We start from the raw sequence: 23,776 nt of genomic DNA on the forward strand, positions 1-23,776 counted from the left end.
ACATGCTTCCTAAGCAAGACAGTTGTATTGGACACAAAAGATATCTGCATATAATTTTAATATTATTTGTTTATGCTTACAAACGTGTATCTGCACATGTATTACATAGTCAGATCTGTAACTGTCTGACCTGAGGCCCAAGTTTTGAAGATCACTACAAATTTACAGCTTCATTTCTATGTATAGAAAACCTCTATTTGCATGCATATTCAGGTCATTAGGCTAAGTTACCTGATGTGTGTGCACAAGTTCCCTATTTCATCTTGAAAACAGGTACACATACAAACTGAAGGCTCTTTGAAAATCTAGCCCTTGATATCTCACTGCTGATATTAGAGGAAGACGCATTTAAAGTATGTTTTTCTTAGATTTACATAATTTCCCAAACAGAAGCATTTAATTGCCATAAATATACTGACTGACCTGTTTAATATTCTTGGACACTGGGCTAGGAACAATACAGTCATCACTGTCAGTTATTATTGATTCCATGGCATCAGTTGTCTGTCTATAATCTTGATCTGTTCGAGGGGGAAAAAAAAAACAGTTAAATTCTATACTTGTAGTCCATTTGAGATTTGTTGAGAAACCTAGGCGCAGAATATTAGTTTTTCTAATAAATATAGTTTGAGAGAGTCATGCAAATCTTTTATCATTTGCAGACCATGACACAGGCAAATCAATGACTATTAAATGGTCTAGAAAGTCACCTTGTTTTTCTTCTGATCTGCTAAAAACACTAATGGCTATGATGGTGGAAACAGAGATACAATCGTATCAAATCTCCTGTGATAAACAACAGGGTAAATAAAGATTAGTTTAATATAGGAATTAGGGCTGTCAAATTATTTAAAAAATTAATTGCGATTAAATCGCAGTTCTAATTTCACAGTTAAACAATAACAGAATACCAATTTACATTTATTATAAATATTTTTGGCTGTTTTTCAACATTTTCAAAATATATTGATTTCAATTACAATGCAGAATACAAAATGTAGAGTGTTCACTTCATTTTTTTTTATTACAAATATTTGCACTGCAAAAAAGATAATCTACAAGTTGAAGCATGAAGGGGCACACTAATGTTTAAGCGTACCTGGCATGTAAATATCTTGCAACACTGGCTACAATAGTGCCATGCAAAGACCTGTTATCACTTTCAGGTGACACTATAAATCAGAAGCAGGCAGCAGCATCTCCCGTAAACATAAACAAACATGTTTCTCTTAGCGACTGGCTGAACAAGAAGTAGGACTGAGTGGACTTGTAGGCTCTTAAGTTTTACACTGTTTTGTTTTTCAGTGCAGTTATGTAAAAAAAATAATTCTACATTTGTAAGTTGCACTTTCACAATAAAGAGATTGCACTTGTATGAAGTGAATTGAAAAATATTATTTCTTTATCTTTTTTACAGTACAAATATTTGTAGTAAAAATAATATAAAGTGAGCACCGTACACTCTGTATTCTATGTTGTAATTGAAATCCAAAATTTTTTATAATAAATGTATATTGGTATTCTGTTATTAACAGTGCAATTAAAACTATGATTAATCGTGATTAACTTTTTAAATCAAGTTAATTTGTTTTGATTGAATTGCTTCAGTTAACTGCGATTAATTGACAGCCCCTAAAAGGAATATTGATTTAATCTGTGGATTTCCACTGTTTAGATTTCAGCATCTTGCACATAAATTACTACATTGCAAAATAATTTCTCAGAAACAGGTTAGGCTTGGATTCAGGCAGACACTTCTACAAAGCCTTCAGCTCAGTTTTGCTGGAGTAAAAAAGAATTATAAATAAAATAAAAAGCAAAGGGAGTTAACTCTTGATTTTTGCATTCCTAATGAGAACAGCAGGCCTAACAAGAAGCTATAAACAATTGAATGTAAAAATCTAGTATCCTGTTTCTGCCCTTATTTAGTAGATAAGGACTCAGCTTGATTCCCTGATACTAAGCTTAAAATAAGAGCTAGAACAGGATGACCTGGCTTTTGTAGTCTGTATATAAATCTGCTGCTAACAACTTGAAGTCACAGATGTGATAAAATGTACTGCCCTCTCATTTTCTGAGATGATCTCTGATAATACTGTTATCTGCAGACAAAAGGAGAACACTTTTTAAAATATTCTTTAGAATGTCACTCTTCTGAAGGGAGAATATAAAGACATTTAAAACAGAAGCCAGGTTTCCTTTAATATTTTATGAAACTAGGTCAGATACCAAATTTTTGTATTCAATTACTATATAGCTTCCAGTTGGGCTAAAAATAACACCAACAAACCCACCCAAGTACAGCCATATAATTTCTGTCATGAACCTTCTTATAATGAGGTAGCTCCCACTGTTAACAACAAATGCTTAAAATGGAAAGGGTGGTAGCTTTATTAATTAAATAGATTCATTTATAATTTATAAAAATGAAAGTTACCTTCTGGTTCCAATTCCTCAGTTATTTCTGTTTCATCTCCAGAAGTAGCTGAGCTCTGGTCAGCCAACTGACCCTCAGATAGCTGAGAGAGGTCATCTTTTTCCTGCTGAATTTCTCCAGAAGTTTCCTTTACTTTATCATCTGCCACTCTTTCCTGTATAACCTCAAATAAGTAGGTATATTTATAGACATTCTGTGGTATTTATAATACCTACTAGAAGAGGAAAAGCTACTGAGACTTAAAACTTGAAGAGTTATGGCTAGTATGCATTATATATGTGACCTATTAGTAACAATATAGCTTAAACAGGACAGAGAGCAATGAAAAGCTCATCAATTATCAACTGCAATAACAAATATCTGACAGAGTAAAAAGGACACATTCATAACAATTTACATTTTCTAAAGATATAAGTCATAAAATCTCTTGGCATCTGTCTCTGATGGTTTCAAAACATTTAACTTGTATTTTAAACCATTTATTTTTAGAAAAAATATTATTCAGATGGTATTTTATAACCTTGATTAGCCTTTATGCACTGCATTAGTCTCCATGAACTGCAAATAGCACTAAAAAGGAGCCAGTTTAAAAATTACATATTTAATGCCTCAAAAATCTAGGGTAAGTGAAGCCTTTAGTTTATAATTTATTCTAAAGTTCTCTTCCCCTCCCCCCTTTCAGATCCACTGAAATCACAGATCATGGTACCTTTTTCAATATGTACTAAATCAGGGATATTACACCCACCAATTCTGCTGGAGTAAGTTTTATCTGCTCTATAGGGAGCCCAGTAAAGTTTGTTACCAGATCATTTTCTTTCTGGGTCTGATTTCTCTCCCAAGTCAGACATTTGAGCTGCACCTGTCCTCCTACAATATTGGAGGCATGGGGCTCCAAGGCTTCCCGTAACCATTCTATTCTTGGGCCAGGTTAGTCCCTCCACTCTAGACCACTGCAGCCTAACAAATGAACTTTAAGAAGCCACTGAGGACTCTTCCACCAATTGAACAATTCTCTTCTGGTATGAAGCTGGCTTTAGGCCCTCCATTGGCACAGGAGACACGTCAGAGCTGGGACACTGTGTGATCCAGACAATCCTTGGCCAGTGGAGCATTCTTTATGAAAAACAGTGGCAGTGGCAGTGGCAGAGCTCCCTTTTTGCAGCTCACGAGATGATCTCCTAACAGATGGAACTCCTTGTAGTCGTTGGCTCATTCTATTTGGCCTGCTCTGCCTTGAAGGGAGAAGGAGGAACAAACAGAAAGAGTGCAGCCAGGAAAACCAAACCCCTTTAAATGTGTTCCCCTGAGGTGAATAGGGGGAATTAGCTTGCTTATTTGCCCTCAAAATAAGCTTTAAACAGAGGAATATGAACGTAAAATCAGGAGCACTGAACTATTCTGTTAGCTCACCAGACTGATAATCTGTCAGGAGCACTGTTTCTGCCAAGTTTCTGCTGCAGCCACTGCTGGCAGTAAGAGAGGTGTAATCTAAATGTCTTAGATTGGGAAGGAAGGTCAGGTGCCAGAAATGAATATCCTTGCACAGGTTTGCAAAACTATTTAATTATCCTTATTTTCCTCTGCGGAACAGAGAAAAGTAAAGTCTCCAGTTTAGTGAAATGGCAAATGTGACTTCACTAGTGTAATACACTGGAAAGGTGAACGAAAAGGTGGTTATCCATCATTTCAAGAGATATAAAAGAAAAGAAAGGGTAGGTTTAAAATAAATTATGTATTTAATATTTTTCTTACCCTTGGTATTTTACATATTCAGCATATATTCCACAGTTGGTGGAATTTTTTTGCAGTTTTCTAGTGATCATCTTTAAAGGGAGGGAGGAGATGCATTTAATTCAAGTGTTAAAAGCATAAGGAATTATTAGGAATATTACTAGCTTAGTAGTGGTTGAGAGGAAATAATGTCAGTCACTGAATCACCTATATTCCAATGCACTTAATGAAATGTCCTCCATCCAAATACTGATCCAGGCTTAGCCTGTTAAATGTATTTTTTTCCCCTTTCTATTTTCTCTGCATGTACAGTTGGAAGGCTACATACCATGTAAAGAAGCAGTAAGTCGGACAGCAGCCCATAATGGGAGCACTATGCACGTTCCTTCCATGAACTCTAATCCTTTTTGGCACTGTACTTTCAATTCTTTAATATACAACATGACATGTCTTGTATGCCTGTATAAAACCATTTACTAAAACACTCATTTGACCTGCCTGACAAAAATCAAGTAATTTTTTTCTCTTAGATTCTTATCTTGGATTTCCTAGTTACTTAGAAGTTGATGAACACACAGCAGTTGGATGATAATGTTGATACCAAGTTCATTTCTGACCACTTAGTCAATTTCTCTAGTATAGTTATTCATCAAGAGAACCAATTAAAATTCTAATTACCAAACAATTAGGATATCACTGTATTACAGTTTTACTCTTAGCGCATGACTAAACAAATCTGATATTGAATTTTCTGCTACAGCTATCAACATATCAACAGAACTCATGTGCAAATTGGTATATGACATCATAAAACTTGAACCACCTCATACCTCTGGAACATTTGAAACAGTGGGTGTATCAGCCTTAATTTTCTGTGAAATTTCTTCATTGTCTTCATCAGCAATAGGGCTCTAAGGTATTGGTACACAATAAGGAGACATATTTAACTGATATTACAAAATTAGCACATAAAAGGTAGACTCTCAGCCCAGCTTTCAAACGAGCCTCCTTTTTGCAGCTGCAATTATTTGTATTGTCAAAATGGTCACATGAATATCTAAGAACCAGAGTGCATCATAACCAGACAAAGTAAATAGACTACTAAGGTTTACATTTATTTCTAACCCATTCGTATTTCTGATTTTCTTACACTAGTACAATGCTGCAATGTCTGGGCTATAATCCATACAAAAAACTGTTTTGATTCTTTTTATTTAATTAATGGAAACTTCTACTAATATTACTTTTGCTAGCAATTTAGGTCATTTGGACAGCAAAGCTGGGCTTTTCAAAGAATGGAGTTGAGCACCTAAATCCTACTGAATTTCAATAGGGTTTGGGCACCTAACTCCCTTTAAAAATCCCAACCTTATGCTTCAAATTATTCCTGAAAATCAGGTATACAGACTCCAAATGGCAAAAAATGTGTATTCAAATATTTGTGGGGACAAATTAGGAAGGGGTGGGGGAATGGCCCTTGTGAATAAATTTGGTCCCAAAATATGTTTATATTAATTATATAAGTCTAATGTGACTAAAGTTACATTTAAGTGGAAGCTTTATATATTTCATATAAACATACATACTTCCTACTTTCATTTTTCAGATTCAGGCTTTTGAAAAAGTTTGATTCGATCAGTGCTGAATTTGATTTTCTATGGTGAACTTACAATAGACTGACTTAGTTTGTACTTATGCTCTTTGGTATTTATTACTGTTCAAAACAAAGTTTACTCTGACTAAAATTTAACTGACAGTAGGAAGAGTTGTAGATCAACACTGATACCATGTTTTTAATATGATTAATTAAGGTTATCAAATGCATTAGGGAACAGAAGAAAGTAACTGTATATAGCCCAAATATAATTAATACACCATATTAACAAATAATAAACTACACTTAACACTCATCTCAGGACATTTTACAACTGATGTTAGAGACTCCATTTTAGTTAACTGGCTTCAGCTGATTAAAATAGTAATTATTGGTACTATAATTTGCTTAAATTATTGCACGAGTAAATTTTCAATACATAAACTCTTAAGAAAATACTTAAACCTCACTGGAATCTGTAGTATGCTGACATCCATAAAAGACACTTTCTTGTCTGCTAGAGCAGTACGCTGTCTTGGTTTGGGCTTTGGTGCCTAGGATAAATCAATACAATTAAAAAAGGTGTTTGCCACAATGTGGTACTGGTCCTTTAAGAACAAAGAGGCCAAAGCACCCATGACTCATAAGCTGCTTCCTAATTAGCACCTGGACCACAGAAATGGGGAAGAAACAGAGAGCGGAGGAGTCAGTCAGGAAAAGGGCAGGTGAGAGTTGCCTGGGAGCAAGTGATCTGTAAGTGAGAGCTTCCAGACACCACGAGACTTCAGCAGGTCCCTGGAGAAAGCTGTAGGTGGTTACTAGAGGAAGGCTGAAAGCAGGAGAACAGCAAGAGGGGACTTGCTGGCTGACCACTCCAGCCACACAGTAAGTGCCAAAAGCCTGGAGAGAGCTGAAACCCAAAGAGGCAGGCATGTCTGTTCTGCCACAGCCTACTACCTCATAATTCAGCTTCTGAGAGTCTTTTTTCCTCTCATGCTCTCCTCATGTCTGTATTTTCATCAGTTCCTTTTCTGGAAACTTCTAGGTGACAGGTAGAAACACAGTGGAAGCTAGCAATGTTTGGAAAATTAATGAACAAGACTGAAATATTTCCCTGTAAAATCTGATTGAGGATTTGGAATTTACTTATTTTAAAAACAAAAAGGTAAATAATTTAAAATGTCTACAAAATGATTCTATCTAAAGAGGTTAGTGTTTGCTTTGTCTCTCCTATACAATTGTCTATGGGTACAGAAGACTTTTAAAAGCTTCAAAAGTGACATCACGGAGGCTTTTTCTTCCAGCAGAAATCCAACTGGTGGTTGTATGAATTATTTCTACTAGTCTCTATTAAATGCACTGTATTGTAGGGATGAATCCTACTTGGCAAGGTTGGACAGAATGGCCTACTGTAATAGGTCTTTTCTATCTCTATCTTCTTTGAATTTGTTAGATTACTTACGGTCATTGATGAAGTAAAAGAAGGGGTCAGGGTTAGAGTCGGCACTTCCTCCTTCACAGGTAATTTAGTTGCCGTCGATTTTTCATTTTGGATGTAACTCACTAGGTCTGCTGCCATTGCTGATCCACTTGGAGGTAGGTAGGCAAACCTCCATTTTAGTTCAATGTTGATGGTGCCAGCAGAATGTCCTTCAGAATCTGTTAGTTCAAATGTACCTGAAAGGAGAGTGCAAAACCCATCTAGCTATATAGCTATCATGCCAAGTGAAACAGCATGTAATGCAAAAATTATAGAGGAATAGCATTCAGTTTCTTGAGCTCCCTTGAGAACCACATCCAAGACAGGCTTTAGAATATTAATTCCAAGCAAAAGGATGCCTCCTGTAATTTCAAGTCTCACATGGAGAGTATTTTAAAGCAAAGGATTTTGAGGGAAAGCCATAATTACAAGAGGGAAAAAAGTAGTGCAAAGCAGGCAAAGTGTAGTGTAGTGTAGGTGCCACTCTTTCCTCGTAGGGCAGGGGTTCTCAAACACAATATAGCGATAAAATTTCTTATCCATGTGAGGCTGTTCCTAGTGTTTCCCTCTAGGTCAGGGGCTCTCAAACAGAAGGTCGGGACGCCTCAGGGGGTCGCGAGGTTATTACATGGGAGTCGTGAGCTGTCAGCCTCTACCCCAAACCCCGCTTTGCCTCCAGCATTTATAATGGTGTTAAATATATTAAAAAGTGTGTTCAATTTATAAAAAAAGGGGGGGGGGGAGAGTCGCACTCAGAGGCTTGCTATGTGAAAGGTGTCGCCAGTAAAAAAGTTTGAGAGCTACTGTCATAGGGAGTTATCTTGGAGAAGGAAATTTCAGTTCATGACAATGTAAAAGAATGCCTATTGTTGAGGTTCCCTTAGCGAATTTGTTCAGGATTGATTGGTTACATCCACAGCATACCTTAGAATGCGAGCCCAACAAATCAATTCTATCAATGGTGGCATCCAAATGCATACAGGTTGGAGGCCCCTGTCAACAAGGATAATTCAGTGTTTATGTACTAAAACTCTTCATGTTTATTCCTTCCTTCAGGTTCACGATTGGGCAAAGGAATTGGTGACAGATGAGTGTGCATAATATTGTGCATTTGGCCCACAGGTTCACCTACTGGGTCTCAATAATGAAGCATTCCTGAGTCAGCCTGGATGGAAGGGCAATCTATAGGGAGCAAAGGAATGGATCAAAGAGGGGGAATACTTCTGGACCAGCTGATACCCCTTGTATCCCCTTGCCTGGTAACAGGCACTGGATGTGACTATTTTTCACTTCAGTAAAAATGATTTAGGAATGTGTGGGAGAATCAACTTGATGATCAGAGCTAAATGGGATTTGGGGCAGATCCAGAATTTTTTCCTGGGAGTGATGATTATTTGGTCTGAACTGATGCAACAGAGAGTATAGAAGGAAGCCATAAAGCCTCCATGAGTTGCAAAAGCTAAAACAGTGGTTCTCGACCTTTCCAGACTGTATCCCTTTTAGGAGTCGGTTTGTCTTGCATTCCCCCAAGTTTCACCTCACTTAAAAATTACTTGCTTACAAAATCAGACATAAAAAATACAAGTGTCATCACACACTATTACTGAAAAATTGTTTACTTTCTCATTTTGTCTGTATGTAATTTCAGTTTATACTGGTTTCACCAGTGCTTTTTATACAGCTGTTGTAAAACTAGGCAAATATCTAGATGAGTTGATCTACCCCCTGGAAGACCTCTGTGTATCCCGAGGGGTACATATACCCCTGGATGAGAACCACTGGGCTAGAGAGTACATGAATAGGGATGTGGCTAAATTCATATGTGACCAAGAGGGATTGGTATTTACTCATCTGGACTTATTTAACTGGGCACCCAGGGAGGATGGGGTATACCTAACTAATTGGGCAACAGATATACTTTTGTTTGATATTAAGGAAGAAATCAGTAAATATCTGGGAACCTTGAAGTGTGTGTGGGGGAGGGTGGGAAGAAGAGGAAACAGCCAAGGGCAGGTACTTCTTGTGGAAGGGATAAAATTATCAGATAAAATGGATTGAAAAAGGGTGTGAAGGAAAGCATCTCTTAAAGGATCTTAGGAAGCAGGGATTCGGAGCGCCTATGTCTGGTACAGCGGGGAGCCAACACCCTCCTTTTATAGCCCTGTTAGCCCTCATACAAATGGAGGGCCAAGGGGTTCCTGCCATGAGATGGCTGGGACCAGATAAGGGATGGTGGAAATAATTAAGGAAAGGATGACAACCTGCCCTATACAATTTATTGCTGGGTACTGTTAGATATTTTAAGTGAATAAAGTTGTGGCCTAATTAAACCTCATCCAACTCCACCCATGTTTCTTCCATCGTGGCTGGACAATGGATTTACATGCACTACGGCTACCTTGTAGGTTTTTCAGGCCTTAGGAGAACAGGTTCTCTCAGATACCATATTCTGTGTCCTTACTGTAATATTTCAAAATAGCTTTATCTAAAACAATTTATTCAGAGTCTACTAAAGGCTGATTTTTGTTTTAAACAACTGGATGTAGAAGGTTGTGATGTCGCTGATTGTGGGGTAATCTCTGTTTTTGCACTCTTTGTCTCTTATTTTGGGGTTCATAATGCCCATAATTCTGGGGAGGAAGAAAGGCCTCACTGATGGGGAGTGCAATTTGGGCTGATGATCATGTCTACAAGATGTTGATCACTTTGTGCTGTGACTCTACGACATCTTCAAGCGAGATTTGTAGCGAATCCACTACTTTCTTAAAGAGGTCTTGCAACTGCTTGAAGTCATCTGCTCTAGATGGTGGGAGAGGCACAACAGCTTCATCAGGAAAGATGAGGCAATGTTGGTCACAAGGTGTAACCTCCTTGTTTAATCTCTCCTCCTGTTCCTCAAAGATCCTCAAGATTTGGTATCTATATGCTGCCATTGTGTCCCAGTATGGCCACTAACGTGGTGCAAAGGGCCTGGATGGGGGCACCAAGGATGTTCATACAAGTGGGTGAGCCTTGTCTACCCTGGTGATAGGCTGAAGGTGCATCGGTTTCTATGTGGCTAGATGAATGTTGTAATATTGAGCCTTGCACAGACACTGAGTATAGATCATCCCCATCATCTACCTCGTCGTCGCTTGACGAGGTGGAACAGTAATGGATGGTGGAGGAGATTTTCTTGGTAGCACATGTAAGACAGGGAACTGAGACGTAACCAGTACTGCAGTCATGTCGATGCCTAGCAAAGGTGATTCAGACATCTCCGAGACCATCAAGTCTTTAGGGAACCAAAATTCCTTTGTGACTGAAGCAGCCGTTGGCTGAGCAGAGGCCCTTGAAGTGGAAAGAGTCAACAATAACGGAGGTATTCTGTGGGCCAACAAATGACCGGCAGATGTTGCCCTAGCCTTTTGTAGGGCTGAAGTACTCAGTACCAAGTCTCTATAAGATTCCATTGGTTCGATTTTAGAGGAGCTGCATTGTTCTTCGCAGCTCCTTTCCCCTCAACAGTACTGATCTAGAGGAGTCTGCCCCCTTATGATCTTTGGGCTTACTGGCAGTACCTGAGGATCATGCAGCCTTGTGGGTACCTAGTCATGGGTCACTTGGTACCAAGGTAGTCAACCTTCTAGGAGACCTCATTCTCTTGGGTGATTCCCTGCTCACGGGACTTGTGGCCTGCTTTTTTGAGACTTTTTGAGAGGAATCCAAGGATTTCCTCTTTGAGGTCACCAGAGTGCTGAGCAGACAATGTTGACAGGATCAGCCTCATCAGAAATCGCTGTATGGGGGGAGGAAGGTAATGTCCCAGGTCTGGAGGCTGGTCAGAGTTAGCTTTCTATCATGAGCCGTCTTAACTTTAGCTCACATTTTTTTCCAGCTCTTGATTTAAGTTTGAGGCAAAATGTGCTCTTCTGAGGCACCTGTTACTCTCCAAGGCAGCAAATGCTGTGGGAATGGCCATGGCTGACAGGAATGGCTTCTAGACAGAAGAGGCAACGTTTAAACCTGGGGGAGCCAGACCCTTTTTAGGGTTCACGTCCCAAAAGGGAAGAAACGAAGGAAAATTAACTTACACTAGGGTAATAACTAGGACTCCATGTCTGTCAAGGAGGTTGTGGAAGTCACTGATTCTGTGACTTTCCACGACCTCAGAGACTTCTGCAGCAGCCAGTATGGATGACCCTAGGGCCACCAAAGCAGCTGGCCTGGGTGCCAGCTGCTGAGGCAGCCCTGGATACAGCCACACCAGCCACTGCTGGAGCAATTCCACAACCAACCGCCTGGGTGGCCCTGCAGCCTGGAGCAGCCCAGGGGCCAGCCACACCAGCCGCTACTGAGGTGGCCTGGGCATCTGGCCTGAGGATATAGTAAGCTGGCTCTGGGGACCGCCCCACCTGGCCCCGGGGACCGCTTGAGCAGCAGTCCTGGGGTTGGCTGGAGCAGCCGCTGCTCAGCGGGCCCCCAGCAGCTTGGGCTGCTGGCCTCAGTGGCTCCCAGCAACAGTCCCAGGGGCAGCTGGACCAGCAGTGGGCGGGTGGTCCCGGCAGTGGCTGGAGCAGCCACTGCTCGGCAGCCCCCAGCAGCTGGTGCCACTAACCCTGGCACCACCCTCTCCCCCCAAGCAGCGGCTGCCCCCTGCACCCTCTATCCTCCCTGTGCCCCCACGCTACGATTTTCAGTACAAGTCATGGACAGGTCATGGGCGTGAATTTTTGTTTATTGCCTGTGAACTGTCCATGACTTTTACTGAAAATACCCATGACTAAATCATAGCCTTAGTAAAAATTATTCTACAAGCAAGATAAGAATTATTTTTATGTGGGAGGGGAGAAAAGGAAAAGGAAAGGAAAAAGTAGTAATAACACTAATGGAAGCTCTATTACTATGTCTAATACTGAAGGAAACAAATAAGAAAAGGCTAAGGGAACTCTGCCAATGGATTCTGCTAAGGCTACGTCTCAGGCCCAGGGTGGTTGAGAAGGAACTCAGGGTGGTAGCAACAAGGCAGAGTACTAGAAGAGGAGAGCACATCTGTGGGCTGAATGGATACTGCTACCTAATATCTCCGATCTGGGGTGCAGGGATGCAAATACACCTAGAGTGGAGTACCCATAGGGACACTACTTGAAGAAGAACAGCTTCTATTCACCTTTAGTCACAGATTGTAACTAATAAAATGGTTAAAGTTGGACAAAAACTTTAAAATAAGATTATGAAGCAGCTCTGAGAGTCCACTGCCCAGCTGATCTGGGAAATGTTTTCCTATTTTAAATACACAATAGAAACATTTTTCCCTAACTCAAACCACCACATATATTTTCTCTTCAATACATAGAATTACATTTTTAGAGTCTCAGCATGGATCTCTGCAAATGATTTCATTAAGTTATTTTCCAGTGGTGCATTAAGGAACAATAATTATCTACTGTAAATAAATAGGTTTTCTAAAAATATAAGCTATACATATAAACAGACAGCCTAAAGTACATAAACTATAGCACCAATTAAGTGCAGCTAAGATTAATACATTTAGGCTAAATGTTTTTCTTTGACAGCATTATTTTAAAAACAAAACAAAAAAGAAAAGTAGCAATACCTTTCACTTAGCTTTCAGTTTAATAGATAATTCAAAACTTCACAGGCAGTGTTTTAATATTTCAACATATTCCCAAATTATTCCCGCTATATGCCCCAATTCCGCAGTCAGATATATATGAGAGCAAGTGTCCATCTGTGAGGATCCGATTGCAGGACCATGGGTTCAACTGATACAGTATTTCGACATATGTCTTAGAAGTGACATCTTAATAGATGTGCAAAATATTGCTCTCTCTCTCACTAAAATGAAGCCTCATTATAAATATCTTAAGATTTCCGCACCACCCCCCCAGTCAAATTTATATTTGTTCATTTATGTTAGTTTAGTTTGTGGATTTTTTTCACATTTATTATCTGTCTGCTGCACAGAATGGGTTCAAATGACCTTCCTGTTTTCTTTTCTCTATTGCTGAAAGATGACAAAGGGTTTCTCATGTTAATGTCCTGATTGATTTTTAAGTGCACTTCAGTTAAAATGATTAAAGGAAAATTCTGAAAAAATGAAGTCAAGGATGGAAGGTAACCATGGAGGAAATTAGCATGCTGTTACTAGAAAAATGAAGAAAGATCACTGGAAAAAGAGAGAAAACAACTACAAAATGCTTTCTATTGTAAGATTATTACTATCACTAAGCATTTAAAAAGAATGTCACCTAAGTAGATCTTCAAAATATCCAGAGAACTTTTTTAATCACACAGATGCATTCAGGAGGATTTCCAAGATTTCTTTTAAGAAAACTCATTTAATCTATGACAGGTTTCAGTGACAGACCTGCGGGTGGCTATATTACAACAGAAAAACTTCAAAAACAGATTCCAACGAGAGACTGCTGAGCTAGAATTGATATGCAAACTAGACACAATCAACTCCGGTTTGAATAAGGACTGGGAATGGCTGAGCCATTACAAACATTGAATCTATCTCCCCTTGTAAGTATTCTCACACTCCTTAACTGTCTGTACTGGGCTAGCTTGATTATCACTTCAAAAGTTTTTTTCTCTTAATTAATTGGCCTCTCAGAGTTGGTAAGACAACTCCCACCTGTTTATGCTCTCTGTATGTGTGTATATATATCTCCTCAATATATGTTCCATTCTATATGCATCCGAAGAAGTGGGCTGTAGTCCACGAAAGCTTATGCTCTAATAAATTTGTTAGTCTCTAAGGTGCCACAAGTACTCCTGTTCTTCTTTTCTCATTTAATCTATATTTGTTTTCTATGTACTTTGCAGAGGCCCCGTTACATTTTAATAAACCAGCAAGGTAGGAAATCTAATGGTTAGTTTAGCACTTTCCAAGTGATGTTAACACTAACAATGCTCTATTACCACACTAAATACAAATGCTAATGATGTAGTGTCAGAGAAATACATCAGATTGACAACTCAACCAATCAGGATAGATTTCTGACAGTCAAATCTATGACCAAAAAGTTAAATGCAAGGAAAATATTACTAGAATAAAGAAAATATGGATGGTATCTTTGCAATTAACTCAGTCACTGTTAATGAATGATGATTTATACCAATCAGGCTAAATTTATCATATAGTATTCATGCCACAGTCGAAATGCCCATTCATAGCAGAAGAACACAGGGTCAAAAGGTAAAAAAATGTTACTTGTGATTATTGTGAGCAGGCTGAATGAGAACTTTGCCACTGAGTTTCTGTTGGTTTTACTTTTTTTACTGATGGGGAAGTTTTTTAAAAAAAAATACAATTGTCCCCATTCCAAGAAGACTTGTGCAAAAAGCTGAACCTTGCATTCAACCCTACAGATTGCCAACTTTGACTCATTCTGCTTTTCTGGTGGTAATTAGATGCAAAGCAAAGAACCCCAACATTAGAATTTAAATTTATGTTGGTGTAAAACTGGGAAAACACTGTGATGAATTAAACACATAAAATATATCATGGGGCAGTAGGTGTAAAGTTAGTTAGCTTTGAAAAGGTCAAATTCTTACCTGAGATATATCTGTCATGCGCTAAAGAGATAAGAGGAACAATGGCTTTCCCTACATAAACACCTTCTTCTGTTTCACCATCATCAAACACATAAAAAGTCAAAGATTCCGATTTTAAATATTGGTCTAAATCTGCATTCATTGGCACTGGAAAACACATGTGATCGTCAAATTGAGGGCTGTTGCTGCTATGAATGATGGGAGTATCATGGTCTGCAAAATCAAAGAACTTGTAGACAACATAAGGATTTGGCTGAAGGTGGTTTTTTCGGGACTTGAGATTGTTACAACATTTTATTGTAATATGAAGCTCATTTAAGTTGCCATCTGCTGAAGTGCTGACTTGGGCAGTTCTGTGTATCGGTTGCTTTAACTGAAAAAAGCACATGTTAATTAAAACCCGTTAGAATTCTTATCCTGCTGCAGAAGAGCTATATAAAAAGCAAAAACAGCTGCCTGCTTAAATGACAACTAAACTACTGTTTAACTAACTTAGTGTGTCAAAACTTTACTTGAACAATAAATTTCAGTAACTTTGGTTATAAGCATTGGGGAAGAAGAGATTAATCCTTTCATATCTACTACTTATTTGTTTTCTTCTTGTAAAATTTTATGATCCATGTGCCAGTCAGAGCTGGGCAAATAGTGGATTTTTCAGTTCGCTGACAATTCAAAAAAATTGAAAAAAGTTTCATTTTGAGTTAAACGAAAACAAATTCTTTTGAAATTTTCATTGAATTGAAAAGTCAGAATAAAATTTGAGTGGGGTTGAATTAAATGTTTTGTTCAACCCACCTGAATTTTTTTTGTTTTGATTTAGGGCATTTTAAGCAAAAGCAAAAGGGGACTAGATTCACAAGATGGCTAGAAGAGAAAGTGGCAGCAGCATTCTTCTTATAACCTTTAACTCACTTATGTTGTGGGAGATACAGATTCAGTTCCCCGTCTGCCTGATGTGGAGCAGGGATTTGAACTTAGGTCGCCCACAGTGCAGGAAAGTGCCCTATGAATTAGGGAATCAGGGATTCTAGTACGGATTCTTCTCAATCTTGCTGTTGGCACTCTTCCACTTTTTATAAATAATTAATAGTTATTTTAGCAGGGACTTCAATTTAGGTCTTAGGAGAGTGCCCAAGTCATTCTCACTCTCTTTTCTTGGTCCAATGACTATTCATTAATTATTCATAGTGGCAATTCACAGTCATCCTACCTAAGTGCCCTAATCACTGGGCCAAAAGTTATAAGGAGGCTGCTTTCTCCTAAAGCTCTCTTGTGACTCCAACCCAAAAAACATTCAACCAAACAAAAAACTTCAGTTTTGGGGGAAACTATTCTTCAAACTTTACATAAAATTGGGAATAGTTTAAAAAATTCACTGAGCCCTAACTCAGTCAGTCCAAAAAACTATTATTGTCATTGTTCTATAGGTAATCAAATGAACTACAGTATAAAATTATATTAGTATTTTTAACCCTATAAGATGAAAAAGTCAAGCATCTCATCCTTGACTTATTCCTATCCCTATTCAATGTCCAGATATAATTTTTATAATTATAACCTCATCTGTACATACATTTTTCAATAATTTAAAATTAATTCTCCAAATTAATTGCTATTGTGTCTCTAGAGTTACACCAGGGATTTATTTGTCCCAGTTATTTCCCACCCCAGGATCCAAAGCCTTTATTTTAAAAAATCAGCATATAAAGAGCAATAATAAAATGTTCTGAAGTGTAGCAATACCCTACAACTGATATTGGTGCAATAGTACTGTAAAGTCAATGGAATTTTCTTAATTTATTACATACAATCTTCAACACCTTGCATATTCTGGGGGGAGGTGGACATAAATTTTGCACAAGACCCTGTATACTCCATGGCACTCTTGTAGACTAAGAATTCCAGAGCAGCTTCACTTGTAATTTTAATATTGATATTTTAAAATTAAATTTAAAAATGAGTAATCCAATGGAGCTCAGTATCTCCCCTCTTATTTATTTTGAAATTAAATTAATTATTCTATCTCCACATTTTTAGTTTTTAATATGCCAGAGATACTTTTATTGCATGACTGCATTGCAGAAGTTGGTGGGGGAAGATGGAACTTTTGGTTGAGGTGTGGCTTTTGATATCTGGACAATTTGATTTTGTGGGATAAAGCACATTAGAGTAATCTTTCTCTAAAATGATCAATTAATGTTGTCACTACAGAACACAGTTTCAGATTTATCAACTGAGAGAATGGAGCATTTCACACCTCTCAGAGCTATTGTTTCAGGCTACTAGACTCAGGGAGACAATCTGTTTGTAACAGATTGTATTAGGGTCACATTTTCAAGATCACTGTATTTTCGTGACCATAAAGGTTAGGGTTTTTTTTTGTTATTTTTAAATAAATGAAAGCTTAGATTCTGGAGCACAATACAGCAACTAGTTGTGAAGGGGAGGAATATACTGGGCCCTTCACATAATATTATTACCTGTGTTCAAATTAGAACAGGAAATATTTCTGAAAGCAGAAGAGATTCAGCCAGGTGTGTGTAAGGTTTCTTTCCACCCTATTTCCCCACAAAATACAGATTCTAATGCTTGTTTTAACAACTGCCAGCAGGCACCAATTAAATGACCACACCACACCTCTAAGAGTGTGTGTGTGTGTGTCGGGGGGGGGGGGGGGGGGGTGGTTGTCTGGCTGGCAGAGGGAAAGGGAACAGTGCTCTACGGGTCTACAGATGGGAGGGAGAGGAGAGAGGTCAGAAGCTGCTGCAAAAGGGGGGAATGGGTCAGCGTGGCGATGCTGACTCATCCCCTGGGAATGGAAGGGTAGAAAAGGGACAACCCCAGGTGGGATAAGCCCCTTTCCAAAGGGCAGGTGAGGCAGCACCCACCCTCACTCCCTTTAGGTGGCAAAAAACACAAATTTGGTCAGGACCTGCTGTGGGCATTGTGCTAGTCGCCCCTTTTTAGGTGGCTGGGAAGGAATTTTTTCCTCACCACCAGCTTGGCCTAGGTGGAGTGGAGGGTTTATTTTGCCCTCCCCACAACACGTTCAGGGAGGACTTTGTTAATGTGAAGCGTGAAGGGAGTTAAATAATGAGTTGCGACATATAGTCTAAGCGTGGGGCACATGTCCAGTGCAGGTACTCCATAGGCAGGGCCCTACCAATTTCATGGTTGTGAAAAACATGAACTCTGATCTCCCCCATGCTGATGGGAACCCCCCAACTGGGGGTTCCTAGTTGCAAGTGCTGGCCGGGCTGGGGAGGGACAAGACTTGTCCTTCCCCTGTACGGCTGCTCTCAGGCGGGAGCGGGGGAAATCAGACCCACCTTTGAGCGCCTCCCCCTTCTGCAGGAAGCTCTGGGGCTGAGCAACAGCCCTGGAGGTTCCTGCAGCCAGAGGAGGTTTGTGAAGGTGAGTCCAACCTCTCCCTGCTGCTGGGCGTGCCCTAGCCTGGGGTTCCTAGCTGCGAGTCTCCACTGGGCTGGGGAGGGACACGACTTGTCCTTCCCCTGCATGGCTGCTTGGGGGGCAGGGGGAAATCAGACCCACTAGGTACCTTTTGGGTTGGGACCCCAACAGTTACAAAACCATGTAATTTCAGATGTAAACATCTGAAAACATGAAATTGACCAATTTAAAAACCCTCTGTTCATGAAAGTGATCAAAATGGACCGTGAATTTGGTAGGGCCCTATTCTTAGGGCAGATATACAGTGACTGGATAAATGGCTTAGAAAAAGCCTTAAAAAGTAGGTGTTGGTTAAAGGAATGAAATAGGGGTGGATTTAGGGCTCCTATGAATGATCCGGCAGGGAGCCAACCTCCTTTCTTATAGCCCCCCTTTACCCTCCTATGAGAGGGGTATGGATGGTAAGGTACAAGAAATGGGTTGGCTGGTGAGACCTGGACGGAAAAAGACAGGGGACTGCCAGAAGCCCCCTGAGTAGTTATTGAATGAACATGGGAAACCTGCACTGTCAGGGCTAGCTTTAGGCCGATTCGCCCGATTCTCTGGAATCAGGCCCCGCACCTTAGGTTCCTTTTTAATTTAATTTTTTTTTTTTTTTTTTTTTAATTTAAATCTTCGGTGGCCCCGCTCCCCTGGCCAGAGCGCCAGCCGGAGCATGGCAAGCTCCGCAGCCCTGCTCTCCCGGCTGGAGCTCCAGGCGGAGCACGACAGCCCTGTGGCCCCACAACCCTGGACGGAGCACTGCAACCCCGTGACCCCAGCCGGAGTGCGGCAAGCCCCACCGCCCCGTGACCCCGGCCGGAACGTGGCAAGCCCCGCAGCCCCGCTCTCCCGGCTGGAGCTCCGGCCCGAGCACGGCAGCCCCATGGTCCCGTGACCCCGGCCAGAGCATGGCAGCCCCGTGGTTCTGCGACCCCGGCCGGAGCACAGCTGCCCCGCGACCCCCCTTCCCCGGCCGGCAATCTGAAGTGCCGCCGAAGACTGGGAGCGCCGCTCGGTGAGTACAAGCCCCAGGAATCAGGCCCCGCACTTGCTAAAGCCGGCCCTGTGCACTGTACACTTTTTTTCTGACGGGTACTCCCAGACATCTAATAATAAAGTTGCGGCCTGATTAAAACCATATCAAGTGTCTCCTGTCCTTCTTTGTTTGGTATAGCTGGACAATGAAAAGACTCTTCAATTCTTGTAAACACGAAGCCAGTGTAAGAAATTGCAATACTGTTGGTATTATCAACTGCTATATCATTTCTAACAACTACAAATTGAAAATGCTTGCACTGATCTAAATTTAAGTTACTGCATCAAATTTCTCAGGTTACACTGATGTAAATCTGGAGTAACTCCATTGAAGCCACTCCAGATTTACACTAACAAACTGAAAGCAAAACTGACTCACTATTACATTAGAGAAAGTGTTTCATTTTGTTTAGCTAAAGATTTTTGTTTCCTAAGCCAATGTCAAACATATCTGAACTTCTACTCTTTTACTCCCTGACTGTTGCTTACTGTTGTTGTGATGCATAAGTAAAGTCATATGTTAAAGTATGTTAATAGACTTCGTTAATAGCCTAGACAAAAAGTAACAGCTCAGTGTAAAAAATATTAGTTGATTGTAGTATATCTTAAGTAACTTTATTGTAAATTTGTGAAACTATCAAAGAAAAGCTATTTGGTAAAATAATTTATTGTACTGTGTTAAATTGTTTTTGCAACATCAGTCTAACTGATATAAGCAAACACAAAATCCTGTATTTCCACTACGGAATTTCAAATTAACCTCTTTAAATCTGGACTGACTGCAGAATTCTGCAATAGCGCTAATGTATTTTTCATTAACATTTGTAATTTCAAGAGCAAGAAAACAGCCATTTGAGTTTAAAGGATTTGTAAGCATTTTGGAACCAGGCCTTTCTGTATATTCTGTACAACAGTATGCATAACACATAATAAAATAAATAGCAATGGGTCCAATCCTGCAAGGTGATAACACACTGAACTCTGCAAGAGGTGATAATCAGCTCTAATTTTTAGTTACTTGGAGTTCATGAGGCTTCTTTAGCAAACTGGAGGAGATGCTAAGCAACTTGTAAGATCATGGTCAACAGTAGAAATATTGACCTTGCTTTGAAAATTAAAAGCAAGTAATGGAGAATTTCTGTACAATCATGGTGCAGTTTACAACATTCATTTTTATCTGTGGCAGTTTAAGATATGAACCCAAATACTCATCTCTAGCCTCCTAGATAAGCTATGATCCAGGATGCCTGTGTTCTTCTTCAACAGCAGCTTTTTCTGCCTGTATTGCTGAGAAGTCACGTTGGCTGAGAAAGTTTGAAATGTTGATAACATTTTCCATTTAAATGTTTATCTTTGATTTAAAAAAATAAATCACTTTTTTTGGAGAAAAGATGTATTTTGTTTTATAGACACCTTTCACAGGAAGTGGTTTTCTTTTTTTAAATTAGCTCTTGTTTTAGTTGAGTTTTTGCTCACTCTTGAAACCTTTTTGACTGGCCACTTTTCTCTCTCTCTCTCTCTCATTTTCACCTGACTGAGAAATATAACACAGTCTCAACCTGAATATCCAAAGAACAAAAATCCTAAGATTTCTTCTGCTCAAGCACTTCAAATGTACTAGAGGGCTGAGCTACTGGGCCAGCCTAGAACTCCTGGGTATTGCAGTAGAGCAACATGTAGGAAAAATTTGGCATCTCAGAATCAAGAGAGTTAAACAGAATGTTTACTCATTACTATTTCACTACTTTCGGGCCAAGAAGTTAGCAACAGCTAGTAGTTTTAGCGACAATTAATGACTGATGGTTAAAACTGATTCTCCCTGACACAACCATATATTATATCATACAACTAGTAAAATCAAAAACTTTTCTGTTCAAGATCCCTTAAAAAGCAATGAAAACAGTTTATATACACAGCAAAAGCTAACAGCGGAAGAAAGCTATTGAAGTGAAAGAAAAAAATTTGAACAGCTTACTCTATGTGAATACCAAAAATAAATTAGCTTACCTGTGGGGCTTTTTCATGTTCCTTTACATTGGATGTTATGTATCCCAGAGCTTTTGACCTCTCTTTGTAGAGTCTGATAGCCTGATCCATAGGAACTCTTAATCTGACCCAGTAATCCACTGTGCCATAGTTTGGGATATGTCCTCCATTTCCTATAGAATATTTTATTATATATAATATTACATACAAAAAAATTAATTACATAAACATTTCAGTAGCAAAGCAAACACTAAAAAGTTAGGAAGTGCAAGAAGTAAGGTTGCCTGTGGAAAATTAATTCTACCCTCTTGTGAATATGCATATGGTCTGACAGCACTGCATCAGTAGTCTATAGCAGAACCAGGAACAGAAGCCAGCTCTCTTGCAGCCAACTCCAGTGCCTAAACAAAAGAGAACATCCTTTTTCTTCTTGTCCATCCTCTGCACTGAATGAGGCACAGATCTTGTAGAACAAACAGGTGATCATGTGCTTATGCATATAACAGTTTTAGTTATAAGGTGGGTGCACAATTGGTTGACAAACAGTACTCAAAGGGTACATCTACACTACAGGGGGGAGTCGATTTAAGATACGCAAATTCAGCTACGTGAATAGCGTAGCTGAATTCGATGTATCGCAGCCGACTTACCCCGCTGTGAGGACGGCGGCAAAATCGACTTCTGCGGCTTTCTGTCGACGGCGCTTACTCCCACCTCCGCTGGTGGAGTAAGAGCGTCGATTCGGGGATCGACTGTCGCGTCCCGTTGGGACGCGATAAATTGATCCCCGAGAGGTCGATTTCTACCCGCCGATTCAGGCGGGTAGTGTAGACCTAGCCAAAGAGAAGTTATCAGTGGTTTGCTGTCAAACTGGGAGGATGTATAAGAACATAAGAATGGCCGTACTAGGTCAGACCAAAGGTCCATCTAGTCCAGTATCCTGTCTACCGACAGTGGCCAATGCCAGGTGCCCCAGAGGGAGTGAACCCAACAGGCAATGATCAAGTGATCTCTCTCCTGCCATCCATCTCCACCCTCTGACAAACAGAGGCTAGGGACACCATTCCTTACCCATCCTGGCTAATATCCATTAATGGACTTAACCTCCATGAATTTATCCAGTTCTCTTTTAAACGATGTTATAGTCCTAGCCTTCACAACCTCCTCAGGCAAGGAGCTCCACAAATTGACTGTGCGCTGTGTGAAGAAGAACTTCCTTCTATATAGCAGAGTCCTGCAAGGGTCTGTCCTGGCTCTGGTCCTATTCAATATTTTCATTAATGACTTGGATAATGGAATGGAGAGAGTGCTTATAATATTTGCAGATGACACTAAGCTGGGAGGAGTTGCAAGCACCTTAGAGGTCAGGATTAGATTTCAAAATGACCTTGACAAATTGCAGAATTGGTCTGAAATCAACAAGATGAAATTCAATAGAGACAAATACAAAGCACTACACTTAGGAAGGAAAAAATCAAACGCACAACTACAAAATGGGGGAATAACTGGCTAGATCCTGCAGAAAAGGAGCTGTGGATCACAAATTGAATATGAGTCAACAGTGTGATGCAGTTGAGAAAACACGTAATATTCTGGGGTGTATTAAAAGGAATGTTGCATCTAAGACACAGAAGGTAATTGTTCTGCTTTACTCGTCCCTGATGAGGCTGGAGAATCGTGTCCAGTTTTCGGTGCCACACGTTAAGAAAGATGTGGACACGAGAGCAACAAAAATGATAAAACGTTTAGAAAAATCTGACCTATCAGAAAAGGTTTGGGCATGTTTAGTCTTGAAAAATGAACATTGAGGAGGGATTTGATAAGTCTTCTAAAACGTTAAGGATGTTTTAAAGAGAATGGTGATCAACTGTTCTCCATGTCTGCCGAAGATAGGACAAATAGTAATCGGCTTAATCTGCAGCAAGGGAAATTTAGGTTAATTATTAGGAAAGACTTTTTAACTAAAAGAATAGTTATGTGCTGGAAGAAATTACCAATGGAGATTGTGGAATTCCTGTCATTGAAGTTTTTTTAAGACCGGGTTAGACAAACACCTGTTAGGGATGGTCTAGGTATATTTGGTCCTGCCTCCGTGCAGAGAAATGGATAAGATGACCTCTCAAGGACTCTCCCAGTCCTACATTTCTATGATTTTATATAATTAAAAACTGTATTAAACAACAGCAAAAAACCCAGAAGCAGAAAACAAGCATGGAACAGTTAAAGTTTGGCAAAATTATAAGCAACTGAAAACACATAAGGGAAAGTTAAACCAAATTGCTAGTTTAATTTATCCACATTGTCGCGAATATATGTCATAGCCAGACACCACTACATTGTTATCACTGCTATACACATCCTGAACGTTCATTCCATTAGGGGCAAAATTGTTCCCTTCAGGGCCTGCCCACAACTGCTAATTGATCATTGTGAAACGTACATTCACATCCCAGAGCAGAATTTGGCCTTGTATATACAATATTTCTTTTTTTAA

At 39.7% G+C, this 23,776-nt stretch overlaps 1 protein-coding gene across 2 annotated transcripts in view; it reads right to left on the reverse strand.

Annotated features, from left to right (window-relative positions):
- RPGRIP1L (RPGRIP1 like) overlaps positions 1–23,776 on the reverse strand; it is a 126,747-nt gene that overhangs the window by 39,203 nt on the left and 63,768 nt on the right. Inside the window, exons 16-22 of one of the 2 annotated variants that reach the window (XM_054048740.1) lie at positions 21,304–21,455; positions 14,809–15,181; positions 7,228–7,442; positions 6,236–6,319; positions 5,002–5,082; positions 2,438–2,600; positions 424–521 (exon numbers count right to left, since the gene is read on the reverse strand). In XM_054048740.1, coding sequence (XP_053904715.1) covers positions 424–521; positions 2,438–2,600; positions 5,002–5,082; positions 6,236–6,319; positions 7,228–7,442; positions 14,809–15,181; positions 21,304–21,455 — 1,166 coding nt within the window. Of the gene's footprint in view, positions 1–423; positions 522–2,437; positions 2,601–5,001; positions 5,083–6,235; positions 6,320–7,227; positions 7,443–14,808; positions 15,182–21,303; positions 21,456–23,776 lie in introns of those variants that run through there. The other variant, XM_054048741.1, reaches the window with a different exon arrangement.

This window comes from Malaclemys terrapin, chromosome 14 (genome assembly GCF_027887155.1).
Source record: "Malaclemys terrapin pileata isolate rMalTer1 chromosome 14, rMalTer1.hap1, whole genome shotgun sequence".
Classification (NCBI taxonomy): Eukaryota; Metazoa; Chordata; order Testudines; family Emydidae; genus Malaclemys; species Malaclemys terrapin.